Source organism: Rissa tridactyla, chromosome 6 (genome assembly GCF_028500815.1).
Source record: "Rissa tridactyla isolate bRisTri1 chromosome 6, bRisTri1.patW.cur.20221130, whole genome shotgun sequence".
In the NCBI taxonomy this organism is placed as follows: Eukaryota; Metazoa; Chordata; class Aves; order Charadriiformes; family Laridae; genus Rissa; species Rissa tridactyla.
The window spans coordinates 40,608,651-40,622,345 of NC_071471.1; the positions used below are offsets into that span (position 1 = coordinate 40,608,651).

At 44.6% G+C, this 13,695-nt stretch overlaps 1 protein-coding gene across 1 annotated transcript in view; it reads left to right on the plus strand.

Moving 5' to 3' along the window:
- Positions 1 to 13,376: 13,376 nt before the first annotated feature.
- Positions 13,377 to 13,695, plus strand: part of FAM13C (family with sequence similarity 13 member C) — a 130,950-nt gene continuing 130,631 nt past the window's right edge. Inside the window, exon 1 of the mRNA XM_054207316.1 lies at positions 13,377 to 13,520. Coding sequence (XP_054063291.1) covers positions 13,496 to 13,520 — 25 coding nt within the window. The 5' untranslated portion in view covers positions 13,377 to 13,495. The remainder of the gene's footprint in view (positions 13,521 to 13,695) is intronic.

Consider the following 13,695-nt stretch of genomic DNA (forward strand, 5'->3'; position numbering starts at 1 on the left):
GCTGCCAACAATACATTCTGAGCACTTTAGAGACGAAACTCATGTTAAATTAGTAGTCAGTTTGTTTGAAAAAAATCGTCTGGAATTAATGTTAACGATTGGGCAATATGTAGCACACTTTTGCAATGAAAATGGTGTCCGTTATTAGGCAGCTTGATAAGTTTGGAAATATGGCTAGTGATGTATGATAGTTTCCTGATGTAACCCTGCCCATCAGTGAGGAAAGAGCCCTGGATGTTGAAGAATTCTGTATTGCTACTGCAGGCAATGTGTTAGGACTCCTAGCCCTAGCCCTAGCCCTAGCACCAGCGCCCTAGTTGAGCTCTGTGACTAATCTAATCTTGAATTTAATTGATAAACAAGACCTAAAATTTAATCTTTCTCATTTTTTGCTTTTTACTTCTCTAGTTTTGCAGTGTTCCCTTCCAAGAAGAGATTTTCAGACATGCTGCAACCTGAGTATTATGTGAGAGCCTTTCCTCCTCCTGTCTGGCAGGCTTCATTCCAATCAACCCATAGGTTCAAATGTTTTTTGGAAAGTGGCAGGAGAGATGCAGCATGATTATCTGTGCCTCTGTTGCTCGAAAAGTAGATTATCAGCATTGACAGGGCGGTAGAGGTAGGTAGGTACACAGTTTGGCCATGTAGAATTAAATTCTGCATCCTCTTGAGTTTCATAGTCCTAACAAATAGATCTGGAACAGAAGGAATGAGATGCTTAAATAATGACTCTTTATTGTAGAAGAAAAATATATTGTTTATTGCATAAATTAATTGGTTACTGTGGAGTCAATCGCCAATAGAACATTTAACTTATTTGCAGATCTGAAGAAAATTAATTGTAGTTACCAAAACAAAAGACAAATGAAACTGCTAAATTTTATTAGATTTAAAGTCTATTCTGTGCCTTGCTCAATTGATGGTCTTTATGGTTAGCTGTAAAACCACATTACATTCCTTTGGTAGCTGTTAATTTGTCCACATCATGCTGGTATTGGATTCCTGCATCACGTATCATAGAATGGTTTGGGTTGGAAGGTACCTTAAAGATCATCTAGTTCCAACCCCCTGCCATGGACAGGGACACCTCCCGCCAGACCAGGTTGCTCAAAGCACCATCCAGCCTGGCCTTGAACACCTCCAGGGGTGGGGCACGTACTGACATTGAACAATGTGCTGAGTCAGGGCGACAGATCACATGCTATAAAAATTGGTTGAGATGTTTGCATAGTATTAAGCTGACACTGAGGTATTTTTTTATTTGAAGCATATTTCACTTCAGGCCTTTCAGGAGGGCATGTCTGGTGACTATGTTGGGCTGAGCATGATACTGGTCAGATTTAAAATGGCAAAAGGCAAATCATACAGAAATTGGACAGGTATGTCAAAGCAAGTGGCAAAAGCTTCTTTGCAGTATGAAATAAATTCCTGAGATGGAAAGGACTATTTCAGTGATGTGTTGCTGTAGACTCTAATTATGCTGAAGAGCCAAGTTAAAGGCTTGTCAGTCTTCTTATGAGAAATAGTCTTTAGAGACATGCCAGTATGCCCTCTGTTTACCAAAATCCATTTTGCTTTTTACATTTTTTTTTTTATTTTTTTGAAGAAAGATATTTGTGGGTTTAAATTGAACCAGTTCTTAGAAGTCGATACACAGATACTCATCTTGTACTGTGCTATATCACGTAATGGATTTGTTGCAGGAACTAAATCATAGAATAATTTTGGTTGGAAGGAACCTGTAAAGATCATCTAGTCCAACCCCCCTGCCATGACACAGTGATTTCAAGTTTCTCCAAATAGCTGGTATGCTTCTGGATTGTTGTCATTGGCTCTGTGGGGAAGTCGTGACTCCTTTCTTGTATGTCCTCATTGTAGGGCCTCACGTTTTCTGCAATAGCTTCTTACGTTATTTCTCTTCTTGTGTCCATGTTTTTTTGCAGCAACGCTGTCGGTCAGCTTTAGCTATCTTTGTTCGATTTGTGGAGTATTTGCTTTCTTGAGTTTTTTTGGTTAGCACAAAATAATCACATCAGTACAAATTGACTTTATTAGCCTTAAAATCATTTCATGTTGCCAGAATCTAAAGGCCAAGATGCCTGAAGTGAGCAATTCACTGACATTCTCAGCCAGAGCTATAGAACGAGTCAAATACAACTGGTATAAATGCAGATTTCTCAGCTTCTCTGCCTGCAGATGCTCAAGACTTCATTTAATGAGGAACGTTGAGTCTTGCGTGCACGTGATAAGGAAGAGTTGAAGACAGGACAAATCTTTTGGCTCTGGGGTCTCACTGCTGAGCTCTCTCCTCTTTGGATGTCCTGTGTCAGGTGCAGCTTTTGTGCTGTGTGCGCTGCAGTGTTGTGAGCTAGTGTAAGGTGACAGGTGGGAGAATCGCATGCCTGAAGCATGAAATTTAACACTTGGGCACCTCCAGTCTCCTCACTTAGCGTGCAACAAGGAGTATCGTGCAATGTTGGCATCGAATACATACCTCAGGAGTTTTCAAGGGAGCATCCCTGCACCCGTTCCTCGCTGAGCCCCAGTGCCGCTGCAGAGGGGGTAAGTCCAGTGAATCTTCCAGGCCATAGTTTGAAGTTGTGTTTTCTGCCAGTGGAAGTGCTTGCTTAAGGCATACAACAGTGCATTATTGTGGGTGCTGTGCTGTAGACCCACTCAGGGAACCCCTGGAAATGCTTCTTTTTGTAACTGAGGTGAGCTCATTGTTACAGCAGGGGCTCCCACGTCACTGCTAGCACAGCACGCCATGGTGTGGCCGCAGCGGATGGGTGGGAGGGCAGGAGCTTGGAGAAATTCTTGTGTGAGCTGCTCTTGCGGTTGTGCCCCTGTGCCGTGAGGCTGCAGCCTATGTTGTTCCCAGCTGCCTTTGGCTCCAAGTTTAATCCTGCTTGTCATAGCTACACTTGCAAAAACATTTTCTTTTAGTTCAAGTTAATGTTGTGTGTCTCCCCCCGTTTCTCTCGTTGCAAGCTGAGACTCTTACCTCCTTTTCTGGTGTCACAGCTCATGTTGAAAAGTAAACATGTTTTCAGTGATTAACAGCAATGACTAGGAGATGTTGCGGGGTAACAAGATGAATACCTACCCCCCTGTTTTGTAAACCACCAGTGCTCTGACCAACTCTATATTTACAGATCATATCTAAATTGTGTGGGGGTTTTGTGGTTATAACTTTAAAATTTGATATATGACTTGCATATCAAGTTGTATTAGGTCATGCTGCCTTCTGTTGGAATCAAATTACTTTGCTGTTTAATTAAAATGTCCCTGGGTTAGAGTGGCTGTCTCCCTGCTTTGCATTACTTAGGGGACCATCTTTGCAAATCAGGATAACTGAAATCATCTGGTGTGTCTTGAATTACAATAAATACCATGTATGAGGTTATGCAAGGGTTCATAAAAATGCTTCAATTAATTAATATTTGCTTCAAATAAAACAGGGTTATGTGGAGGTGCTGCCAGGGACCAAGGGACAATTTATGATACTGGGCTTGACAATCTGGTATCTCCCCAGCCACCGTCAATTATAGGTAACAATTAAGTAGTTATTGTTTTGGGTGTGTGGATGACCATTTTGGCTACCAAAAAGATTCCCGGGGGAGAGAGATGGAGAAGAGAGAATTCCCACTGAGCACACCGTGTACCTTATTGCTTCAGAAATATAAGACTTGAATTTACATATGACAGACTGAATTATTGAAAACAGGGTTTTATCATCTCTTCTGGCACTGGAAAACTTGATGGAGCTGCTGCTGCTATCTCAGTTTCTCTGGAGGGAAGAGACCCTCTCTGTTGAGGGTCTTCCACCTTTTTTGAGTTTTCTCCAGTTTTGCTCAAGACATGGTAGATGTCTCAAGATGTGTCTCAAGAAGGTAGAGTTAATTGAACGTAATAGACAGGAGCAACTCATTTGAAACAATGTTGAATCAGTAAGGACCAAAGGTATTGAAATTCTACGCCATTGGAGAAATATAAATAAAAACCTACCTCTGCCTGACTTTTATATGGGTTGGGGCAGCGTCCATGGTGCAAGAGGATGCTGAAGCCTCCACTCCTTTTTCTTTTTTTATCCCCTCCTTGGGTGCTGTGCAAGCTAGAGGCAGAGAGGAGGCAAGGACTAACCATATTTTATTTCTCTACAGCTCTTCAAAGATTTCTTCAAAGACATAATATTGTGTTGGAACTGTATTATTTAATGGCAGCGTATGGTGCCAGAGATAAATGCTTCAGCTAGAGATTCGCAGGCCATGAGCTGTCTAGAGCTGAAGCTGGAAGCTAAGCTTCCCGTCAGCTGTGGGAAGCTGTCAGAAATCAGTGACCAGCCTGTGGATGGAGCCCCATGGGAGATCTGCCCTGGGAGGATGATTGAAAACTGGCCAGATACTGGTAGCTTTTGCTAAAAGTAGTCCAACAATTCAAATTCCCTATGAAAATGAGGGATGGGGAACAAACCATTATTACAAAAATTTGGTGTTGCTTTGTGTTTTGCTTTTCAGCTTCCTGTTTCTTGGAAAAATAAACCTGGGATCAGCCAAACTGAAAGAAAATTCTCCTTAGTTATTATTTCCTGATTGCATTTAAATGCACGTTCGGTGAATGCCAGTCAATCAGCGGAGTCATATTGCTTAACTACTGCTGTAGTGCCTTATCAGAAAATCCAGGTGCCCTTAACCATGTATGAAAATGCCAAGTATTTTTTTAAGTCAATCTGCACTCCAGTGCAATTGCGATGTTAGAAATACAAAGTTCTAGTGCTGTAACCCACTCTGAAGGGGAGAAGATGCTGCTTAAGAGATGTGAACAGAGGATTTTTCTGATCTTGCTCCTTCAGACTGAAGAAAGTAAGATGAAACCACCACCAGCAGACGGCAAGAAAATCTGCATGAAAAGAAGAATAAATTCTCTTCTTACAAATATAAGTTTTCAGCCCAAACTGCTATTCCCGTGACTTCCTTTTTTTGTGCAAACTGCACCAAGAAGCAGATTGAATATTTGCCTTTCTGGCAGGGATGATAAGACACTGGGGAGGGAGAACAGTTTTTTTTTTCCCATGATGTATTTCTTTCTGTGTTTTTTCCAGTAAGCAATATATACTGTATACACAGGCATATGAGCTCAAGTAAGGAATAGTTGTCAGAATGTCCAGTTGCAGAATAGCCCTTCCTCCTGTGCTTAGTTTTTACCAGACAGAACCTTTACTGGGTACAGCTATACTTCCAGCTACTTTGGATATATTTTTCCTCTCAAATTTACCCTCTGTGTCAAATTTTGGGATTTGCTTTCACTCAATTAATTGCCTGAATCAAGAGTTCAGTTATCAGGCTTATTCATGCGTCGTTTGAACTTCATTATATAGACTGAAATGGGCTTTAAATAATTTCTAAGGCCTGAAAAAGATCTTGACTTGCTATTACAATAGTTTTCAGCCCACAGCTATTTTTGCTGATGTTCTCTTTAGCTGCAACAGCAAGATAGTACATTTAGATAATGAAGCAACACTGAATTTTGAATACTGACTTGTTTTCCATGGAACAGCATCAAGAAAATTAAGAGGTTAAGGTGCCAGGTGGAGATTAGAGGAAGAAAACGAAATCCAAAACAGGAAGCAGAGAGAGGCAGGCTCCAAGTCAACCTTCAAGAGGAGAAGTGTATTGACAGTTATTGACCTGTCACTTGCCAGTTACTTTCAGTTCTGCAAAACTGCCAAGGAAGCGTGCGGTTTTCTGCATGCTTTCCTAGAGCCTTTAAAAGAAAAATAATGCCAGAGAGTTTAATAGACTGGGGCGGGGGGGGGGAGAAGGCAAGCAAGCGGTCCGAACATGTGCCTCCCACTGTTCCGTTGGGCAGTTCTCCACATGCCTGTAATTCAGCTGCCTTGAAATAGGCTCTGCTGAGCCACCGCAGGACACCGACACATCCATTGCCAGAGATGGGTGCAGATAGAGGCAAGCAACTCCAAGCTTGCCAGGTCGGTTAATGCAGAGCTGCATCTACAGTAACAGAGAACCTTGCCATGACTCAGGACATACCTGCTCAGGCACAGCACCGGACAAATGCGTGCCTGGCTGATGGAGAAGCCATGTGGATGCCCTTGCGCCTGCCTGGCCCTGGCTGAGGAGACATACCTGTCTTTGCCCTGGGCATACACATCCTGAGGAGACCTCCTGACCAGCTGTGAGCAGAAATGAAGTTAGAGGGGACGCTGCTGGCAGCTGGCAAGAGCTTGCCTGGCAGGAGGGAATGTGGCCTGTGTACTCTCTCCATAAGCACAATGAAAAGCAATGCGTGTAGCAGCAGGGGAGAACTGCTTTCTTGTCAGGACAGCAACTCTTCCATCCTGATAATTTAGCTGGGTGAGTAGACCTAGTTGGCAGTCAAAATATTGTGATGAGGGATATGTGGTAACCATCCTATAAGCCTGTACTATGGCTTTGGTTAGCAGCTAAGATGTGGGAAAATGTGTACTGATACAGTACCAATTAAAATAGAAATACCATTTTTTTGTGCCTTATTTCTTGCCAATGATTACCTAACACTAGACGCATCTTTTTCCCCATCTGTACTTCTGTCTTGGTTGTAGTTCATATTACCATTTTTTCCTTTTGTTTGAGACTCACTATAGTTTCTCTACCAGCTCCATATACTTTAAAATGTGCAATTTTCAGAACTTACTCTTTTTTTTTTTTTTTTAAGTGTCTCATGATGAATTGGAATAAAATATACAAATGCTGTGTGTCTAGGGTGGCAATGAGAACCTGCATCGAAAGCCAGTAAGACAGGTTCGTCCGATGGAAAGTCATTCGCGTGTATCTGGCCTTGACTGTTTTTTGAGATAATTCAGGGATGCTTTTATGGCGTAAGCACGCAAGGGCTGTCAAGGCTGAGATGGTGCAACCGTTGCATTGTAGTGCGTTTAGGAAATGATTGCACTGTTCCCAAAAGATTACATAGAGAAAAGAAAAAATATATTCCTAAATGAGACAATTTTGAGCGTTTTGAGCCAAGGAATAGACAATATAATATTTCTGTTTTCCTTCTGTTCGGACAAATCGCTAGGGCTTTTTAGTGTTTCCAGGCCTACTTGCTGAAGCGATCAGCTCTGAAATGTAACAGGTCAGGACACAATCACTTGGCATGGGTTCACGGGCTTGTCATGGTGTTTTATCCTATATAAATTGCCAAGTCAGAGCAATAGTGTTGCTACTTATGCCAGTGACTTTTCTCTGAGCTCCCCACCCAAAACAAACTGCGCTTTTCAGAACAGTTCTGAATAGCACATTGGAGTCCTATATTCCCTGCTACAACATCAGCTTCTTACTCTCTCTTGTCTCACAGTGCCTTCTCCTCCTCCCTCAGCTCCCACAGGGTCTGTCAGGCCCTTTTTACCCCAGACTGCCCCCAGGCCCCAGCATTGGGGTGGGCAAGACAAGGCATATTACGCCGTGGGTCTTGCAGCTGTGGGATGCTCACTGTCTGGCCGGGACACATGTGCTGATTTGCCTTTAGGCAAGCTGCAAAAAGCAACACCATTAGCTGTGAGGTCCTGTGGGATGCTGCCCCGTGGCCTTCTCTTCCACAAGTCTGCCATTTATTTTGATATATGGGAAGAAAAGGTTTTTTAAAGCAGCTGGGAATGACCTAGAGGTTGATTATGTGAATTTGGAATGTCCAGTGTTTTGCATACAGCACAGTCAGTTCATAATCTTACTGTATGAACAGCATAATTTAGCAACTCCAGCAGAGCCATCACAGAGGGTCTGGAGTGTTTACTACAGATGAGACAAATTTAGTGATGTTTTCATGAGCCGATTAATCTGTATTTATGGTGTTCTTTGATCTTCGGACACACTGGAAGGTATTTTTTTTCTCTGCAGTTGTCCACTTGAAAAACAGGAAAAAAAGACCTAAATGCTCTAAATACATCAAGGCATTACAAATTATACTTTAGGATAACATTAGATACCAGGAGACAAGCAGTATGACAGTAACAGCATTTATTTATGGTGGACAATACTTTAAATTAAAAACATATGGTCTTGATTTTTTAATCAGTGTTGTATGCCTGCGTATCCTTGAAAAGTCGCTTTTGAAGTTGTCACTGGATAATGAGGATAATGTCATGGAGGGGCCAGCTAGCAGTTGCAATTGGATTGAATTTCTTTGCTTCAGGTCAGGCTTTGTGCATTTATTTATGAACCCCCACACTTCTACTCTGATCCAGAGCATCCCGCACTCAAAGGCTGCAGTTTGCAAGCTACTCTTCAGCTGGGATCAGCAGGGCTGCTTTCCCCAGTGTTTACTTCGAACCCAGAGGCACCGCAGCCTCTCCAGCTGGATCTGGGACAGGGCAGGGACAGCGGCATGGCCCACGCTGCATCCCCACAACGGCCTCCCCGCAGGGCACCCCCTCTGGCTGCTCAGCTCTTGCCCACCAAGAAGGGCTTTCTTTCTTATTTGGCTGGGCACTTGGCGACTCCCGCAACTGAGACACAGATCACTAGGTTAGCAGAACAGGCTGCTTGCCATTTTGAAAGAGAACTCTGAAATGAACCGTAAAGCCTCGGTTAATTATTTTTCTTGCTGCTATTGTTTTTTACTGCTGCTGACAGTGGATTTACCTTTGCCCTCTCTCACAGGGATCCTGCTGTTCTTAATGCTTCTGTAAAAACGCTTGTTTTCTAAGGAAGATGACTAAACTTTTCTGTTTTCCTTTCATGTTTATTCTTTCTCTATCTTTCTGAGACATCAGCAAGCCTAAAAAAGCATCTCTTCCAGTAGCTGGACGCCGTGCCCAGTGTAGACAGTACAAAAGCAATCCCCAAAGCCCTCCCAGCCCCTCACACCGCCCAGGCCAGGGCACTGCCTTTCCCCACAAGCCTTCCCCTGGGCGGCAGGGTGTTGGGAGGCCAACAGTTTTGGTTTTAATTTAGATGCGGCCCTTGAAGTCAGGGTGGCTGCTCAAAGCACCACACATCCTATTCATATAGCTGAAGTCCTGCAGGGGCTGACTTTGATCCAGAGGCTGTGAAGAAAGGGCTACACAGTATGAGCAGTTATATGTTTAATTTGTGCTGCCTGCAGCCTTCTGCTCTTTGTACAACAGCAATGCCAGGAGAAATCATCCCTCTGAACTGTGTTACTTCGTACAAAAGGAAAATCCTGTCCAGGGCCTTGGTCTCGGTGCTGTCTCTGAAGTGAGGTTTGCAGGACCACCACTCCGGCAAGCCTCGTGTGCCCTCTAGCTGCTGCAGGCTTTCTGGGAAACTGAAATGTCTTCATTTTCTATAAGCCTCACTGAATTTCACTTTTGGACCCAACAGGTAGGTCTTGTAAACAAATTCGTCAGTAACTGCAGTTAGAGGAGCAGTAGAGACCAAGCAGCTGATTGGAGCTGCTGCTGCCTTGTTTGCCCTGTGATGATCCAATAGAAAAAAAAATTGTGCTTGCTGCTCAAGCCGGGAATTTGTTGCTTTAAAAGGTATTTGCCTAGAGTTTACCCCTGAAGCATGGGGGAGTGACAAGTCAGAAGGGTTCCTATCACATCTAATAAAACGGAGGGTGAAAATTTGCTGTGGGGTGGGGAGCAAAGAGAGTTTATGAATTTTTAAGTTGTTGGGTTTTTTTTGCACAGGCCTTTTGTGAGATGTTTCTCTGCAGCGAGCAAATTGCTGCTGTCCCAAAAGCACCATTAGCTGGAGCGCCTTGTGCTTTTGTCTGTCCCAAAGGGACCCAGCGAAGGTGGGGGAGAGCTGCTCCTGCCCCTGCTGCCTTGCAAACACAGCCATAAAGTATATCAGGGCATGGAGGGAGGGAAAGCACTGTTTCTGGTGGCTGGAGGGCAGTAGTGGGGCAGAGGAGTTGAATGCAGCAGGGAGGGGATGCTACACACCAAAATGGCCCCTGTATCCTCTCAGATGTGAGCGCTGGATGCCATACTGCTGTGACAGAGAAGGGCAGTCACCCCGTGGGGTATGGGAGGATGAACATATTTTCTTCTCTTTTTTAGCGGTCGCTTTTATATGGAGCGGTTTTGGGGACAGCACCATCATCCTTGGCACTGCCTGTGGGACCAACAGCTTTGAACAGGCTTAGCTGTGAAGTGGTTAATGTGGCAGTGGTGGAGGGGTTGGACAGGCACAGGATCCCTCAATCAGCCTGGTGATGGGACCAGGTGGAACACATCTGCTGTGACAAGGCCAGCTGCCCCTGCCTGGGGGGCGGGGAGGGCTGCTGGGCAGGCGCCAGCAGGTAGCCATGGGGTGGTGGAGTCCTCTCTTTTGCTACTTTTGGGGAGGCTGGGCTGTTGAGCATGGTGGCATCTGCCTCCAGTTCAGCCCGTGGGCAGAACAGCTGAGGGGGCTCTGGGAGTGGTGGTGTTGAGGAGAGGGCTGAGCTTTGCACGTCACCAGCTAAAATGGGCTTGGGGAGAGCCAGCCGTGCTGCAGGAATGGCCCATGCGCCATGGAGAAAGGGATTAAATGCCTGCTGGACCAGCTTTGTCAGACGGCATCTTCTGCTGCACAGCAAGGTAAATTAATAATTTCCTGAGGGCTGGAAAGGCAAGATCTGGAGCAAGCAGAGGTGGCAGTGAGGAATTTTTGTCTGGGCATGAACCCTACTCTCTAGTGATTTGGCCATGCCTGGCTGCACCTGTGTGGTGGGGGTTGGCATGCCCAAATGTGAGGTCTCTTCTCGTGCCAGGTGTGCAGGAAATCCTCAAATTGTAGGGCAAGAAAGCCTTAAACCATAGCATTTGCAGACCTTGTCGTGGGATGTTGTGGAGAGGTAAGTGGGCTAAAAATCTGCACTATTTTTTATGTGGTATTTCTTCTCCTAAAGAAGGGGGATTTGCCTCTGCTGTCTGTGCTGAACCAGCAGTCCAGCGCCTCGGAAGAGTAACTCCTGTTTTTCTAGACTCCACCAAGGGGGGGTCTGACTCAGCACCTGTATTTTCTTTTTTGCTGTGTGTGTTTTGGTTTTGTTTTGTATGTACCTACCAGATTTGTATTAAGAATCTCCCCCAATTAGATTTAACTGCAACAGCACTTGCTTCATTGAGACTTATTTCTTAGGAGAGGCTTTGTATGTGAAAGCATTACAATAGAAGATGTTGGGCTTAACAGCATCTACATCTTCCATATTTCAAAGGCTGGATGGAACTTTGTTTGTGTGCTTATCAAATGATTGTGCAGATGTTATATAAATGAGTATCTATAATATGTATATACTGTCAGCCATCTCAAAATATTTTACTCCCTACTGCTAGCAGGCAGAATAGACAGCAGGTAGCGTGAATATCTGCAAACTGGCATTAAAAAACACCACTCAAAAGCAAATATCAAGCACACGATCAGTGTGCTTCAGGAAGCCATGCCGTTGTGTGTGTTAGGTGCCATGGAAACATCTCCTGATGGTAACACGTCCGTCAGCTCGTACAATGTGCCTCCAGCAGCAAGCCTTGGCTACAAGCAGTCCATGTCTACTAGCAGTTAATTTCTACCTTTGACAAAATCTGGAGTGAAACTACTGATTAAGATGATGCCTAGCAATTATGCCACGATGAGTTAATTACAGAGGAACAGCCGAATGGCTGCAGTTAGCTTTGGCCGGACTGCATGGATTTGTGAGGGGAAGAAAGGCGATGGTGTCTTCTGAGCAGCGCAGCTGAAATACTGGCACTCCTGCGGTCTAATATGGGAGCAAGCACCTCCCTTTCACTTTGTGTAAGTGAACTTAAATCTGGCTTCTTGAGTCCTTCCTTACATCTTTTCTTCTGCCCGAGAAGGCTGCGCTTCTTCCCCTAACCCAACTGCTGCATCTGAGGAGGGAAAGAAGGAGGTATTTAAAGTGATATATCATAGATACTTTAGAGGCTTTTTTTTTTTTTTTTAACACCTCGCAGCTTGTATATAAAAATGTTGTAAAATACGTTTGGTACACTCTGATATTGGTTCTATTGGGTAATTATTAGGGAATTTAGCATTAACACCACGTTCTAAGCTTGCTTATGTGCCGTGAGAGCAAAGTGGTGTCCCAGTGTTTCAGGGGTGTCTGTGTTTCCCCCCCGCCATGGCAGCAGGGCTGGACGCGGCATCCCCGAGCTCTGGCTTGTGGCTCTACTGAAGGCGTGCACCTTAGGAGCTGACAAACAGCTTTTCTGTGGCGGTTCTGCTACAGATCTGTAGGGAAGTCTTTCCTTTTTCCCCTCTGAAAACATAGTGATAAAAACATTTAAGAAGAGGCTAGTTTTGGAATGTGTTGGGATGATGCTACAAAAAATTAGAATTCCCCTCTGAAAAGAAATGCGGGGACTGTTTAAACATTCCTGAATGCAGAACTGGTAAATCCGGGTGTTCCCGGTTTGGACTTCTGTTCTTATTGCGTGGTGGAAATGGGTCCTCTCTGTGACTGCGAGCACAGCTTGCCTGGGTGGAAAATGAGGATAAAATATGGCACAGTGGGTAATGTCATCTGTTTGTAAGGCAAAGCAGAGGAGGGAAAGAGGATGAGGGAGTAAGGGCTCCTCATGGCCAGGCGGCATTTCCGCCTTCCTTAAATACATCCCTCCGAGGGACTGAGGGGCTCAGTGGGGCCCAGTCACGGAACCTTCTGGAGCCATCCCCGCCCGGCCCGGGGCAGCCCCCGCCCCTCCTCACGCAGGCCCCTCAGCCTGGGCCTTGCCCTGGGCCCAGGCACCCCTGCACTATCTCACCGGCTTTTCAGCCCACACACACTGGGCAGCCTCCCCATCCTAGCGAGATGAAAAAGCACCTCCCGAGGGTGTTCATGATGTCTCACATACGTCTTCGCATTGGTTATTGGGGTAAGAAATTCAGAATAAATAGGCAAATGGACGGGAACCCTTTACCAGTGCTGTGGCTGCTGCTTAAGTTCCTCTTCTGGCTCCTCCATGAATCTTGCATTTCTTGTCTTTGTGAATTGGGTAGAAATTCACAAATTTCACGGGGTTGGAGGGCTGTGCGCTAGCACTTAGTCAGCCTTTTCCTTGACTGCAGGGGCCCTTCTTGAGGAAGGGGTTTAGCAACCCCTTCTTGCCCTAAACAGGGTATTCGCCCTGACCTGGACCCCCATTTTCTCTGAATGTAGGTGTGAATGGCTTCTGTTAGGATTTACCCCATGGCAGGTCCTGTCTCAGCTGTAGAGAAGAAGAATTATATTAGTCTTTTAAGAACATGCAGTATAAGTAAAATCTGTACTAAGATGCTACAATGAGGACAATAATTTTACCTAAGATGTAGACCCTTGTAACTTAAGATAATAAAAACTGGTTTCTGCTTATCACTTGCCTGTTTTTATTCCTCAGAAATCATTATCATCTGTTCAAGTCAGGCACACAACAAATAAAGTCTCACCAGATCTACAGTGCAGCAGAGAAAGAAGCACATTTGGTGTTCCTCTGGAAACCCTCATACAGGATGCAACGGAATGTGGAGTTCCTTTTCTTGTGACACAGATGGTGGAGTACCTAGAAATGTTTGGTAAGTTCACATTTTTTCTGAAAGCTCATGTTCAGTCTCCGAAAACTGTTGTTCTTTAAGTGGTACTTTTCAGCTATAACTGCTGAAAAGTCTATTTTTATGATTATTATGCTTTCTAAGAGGAGCTCTGGCTTTTTGAGATCCAGTTCTCATCACACAGGTATGGTAATGCAAC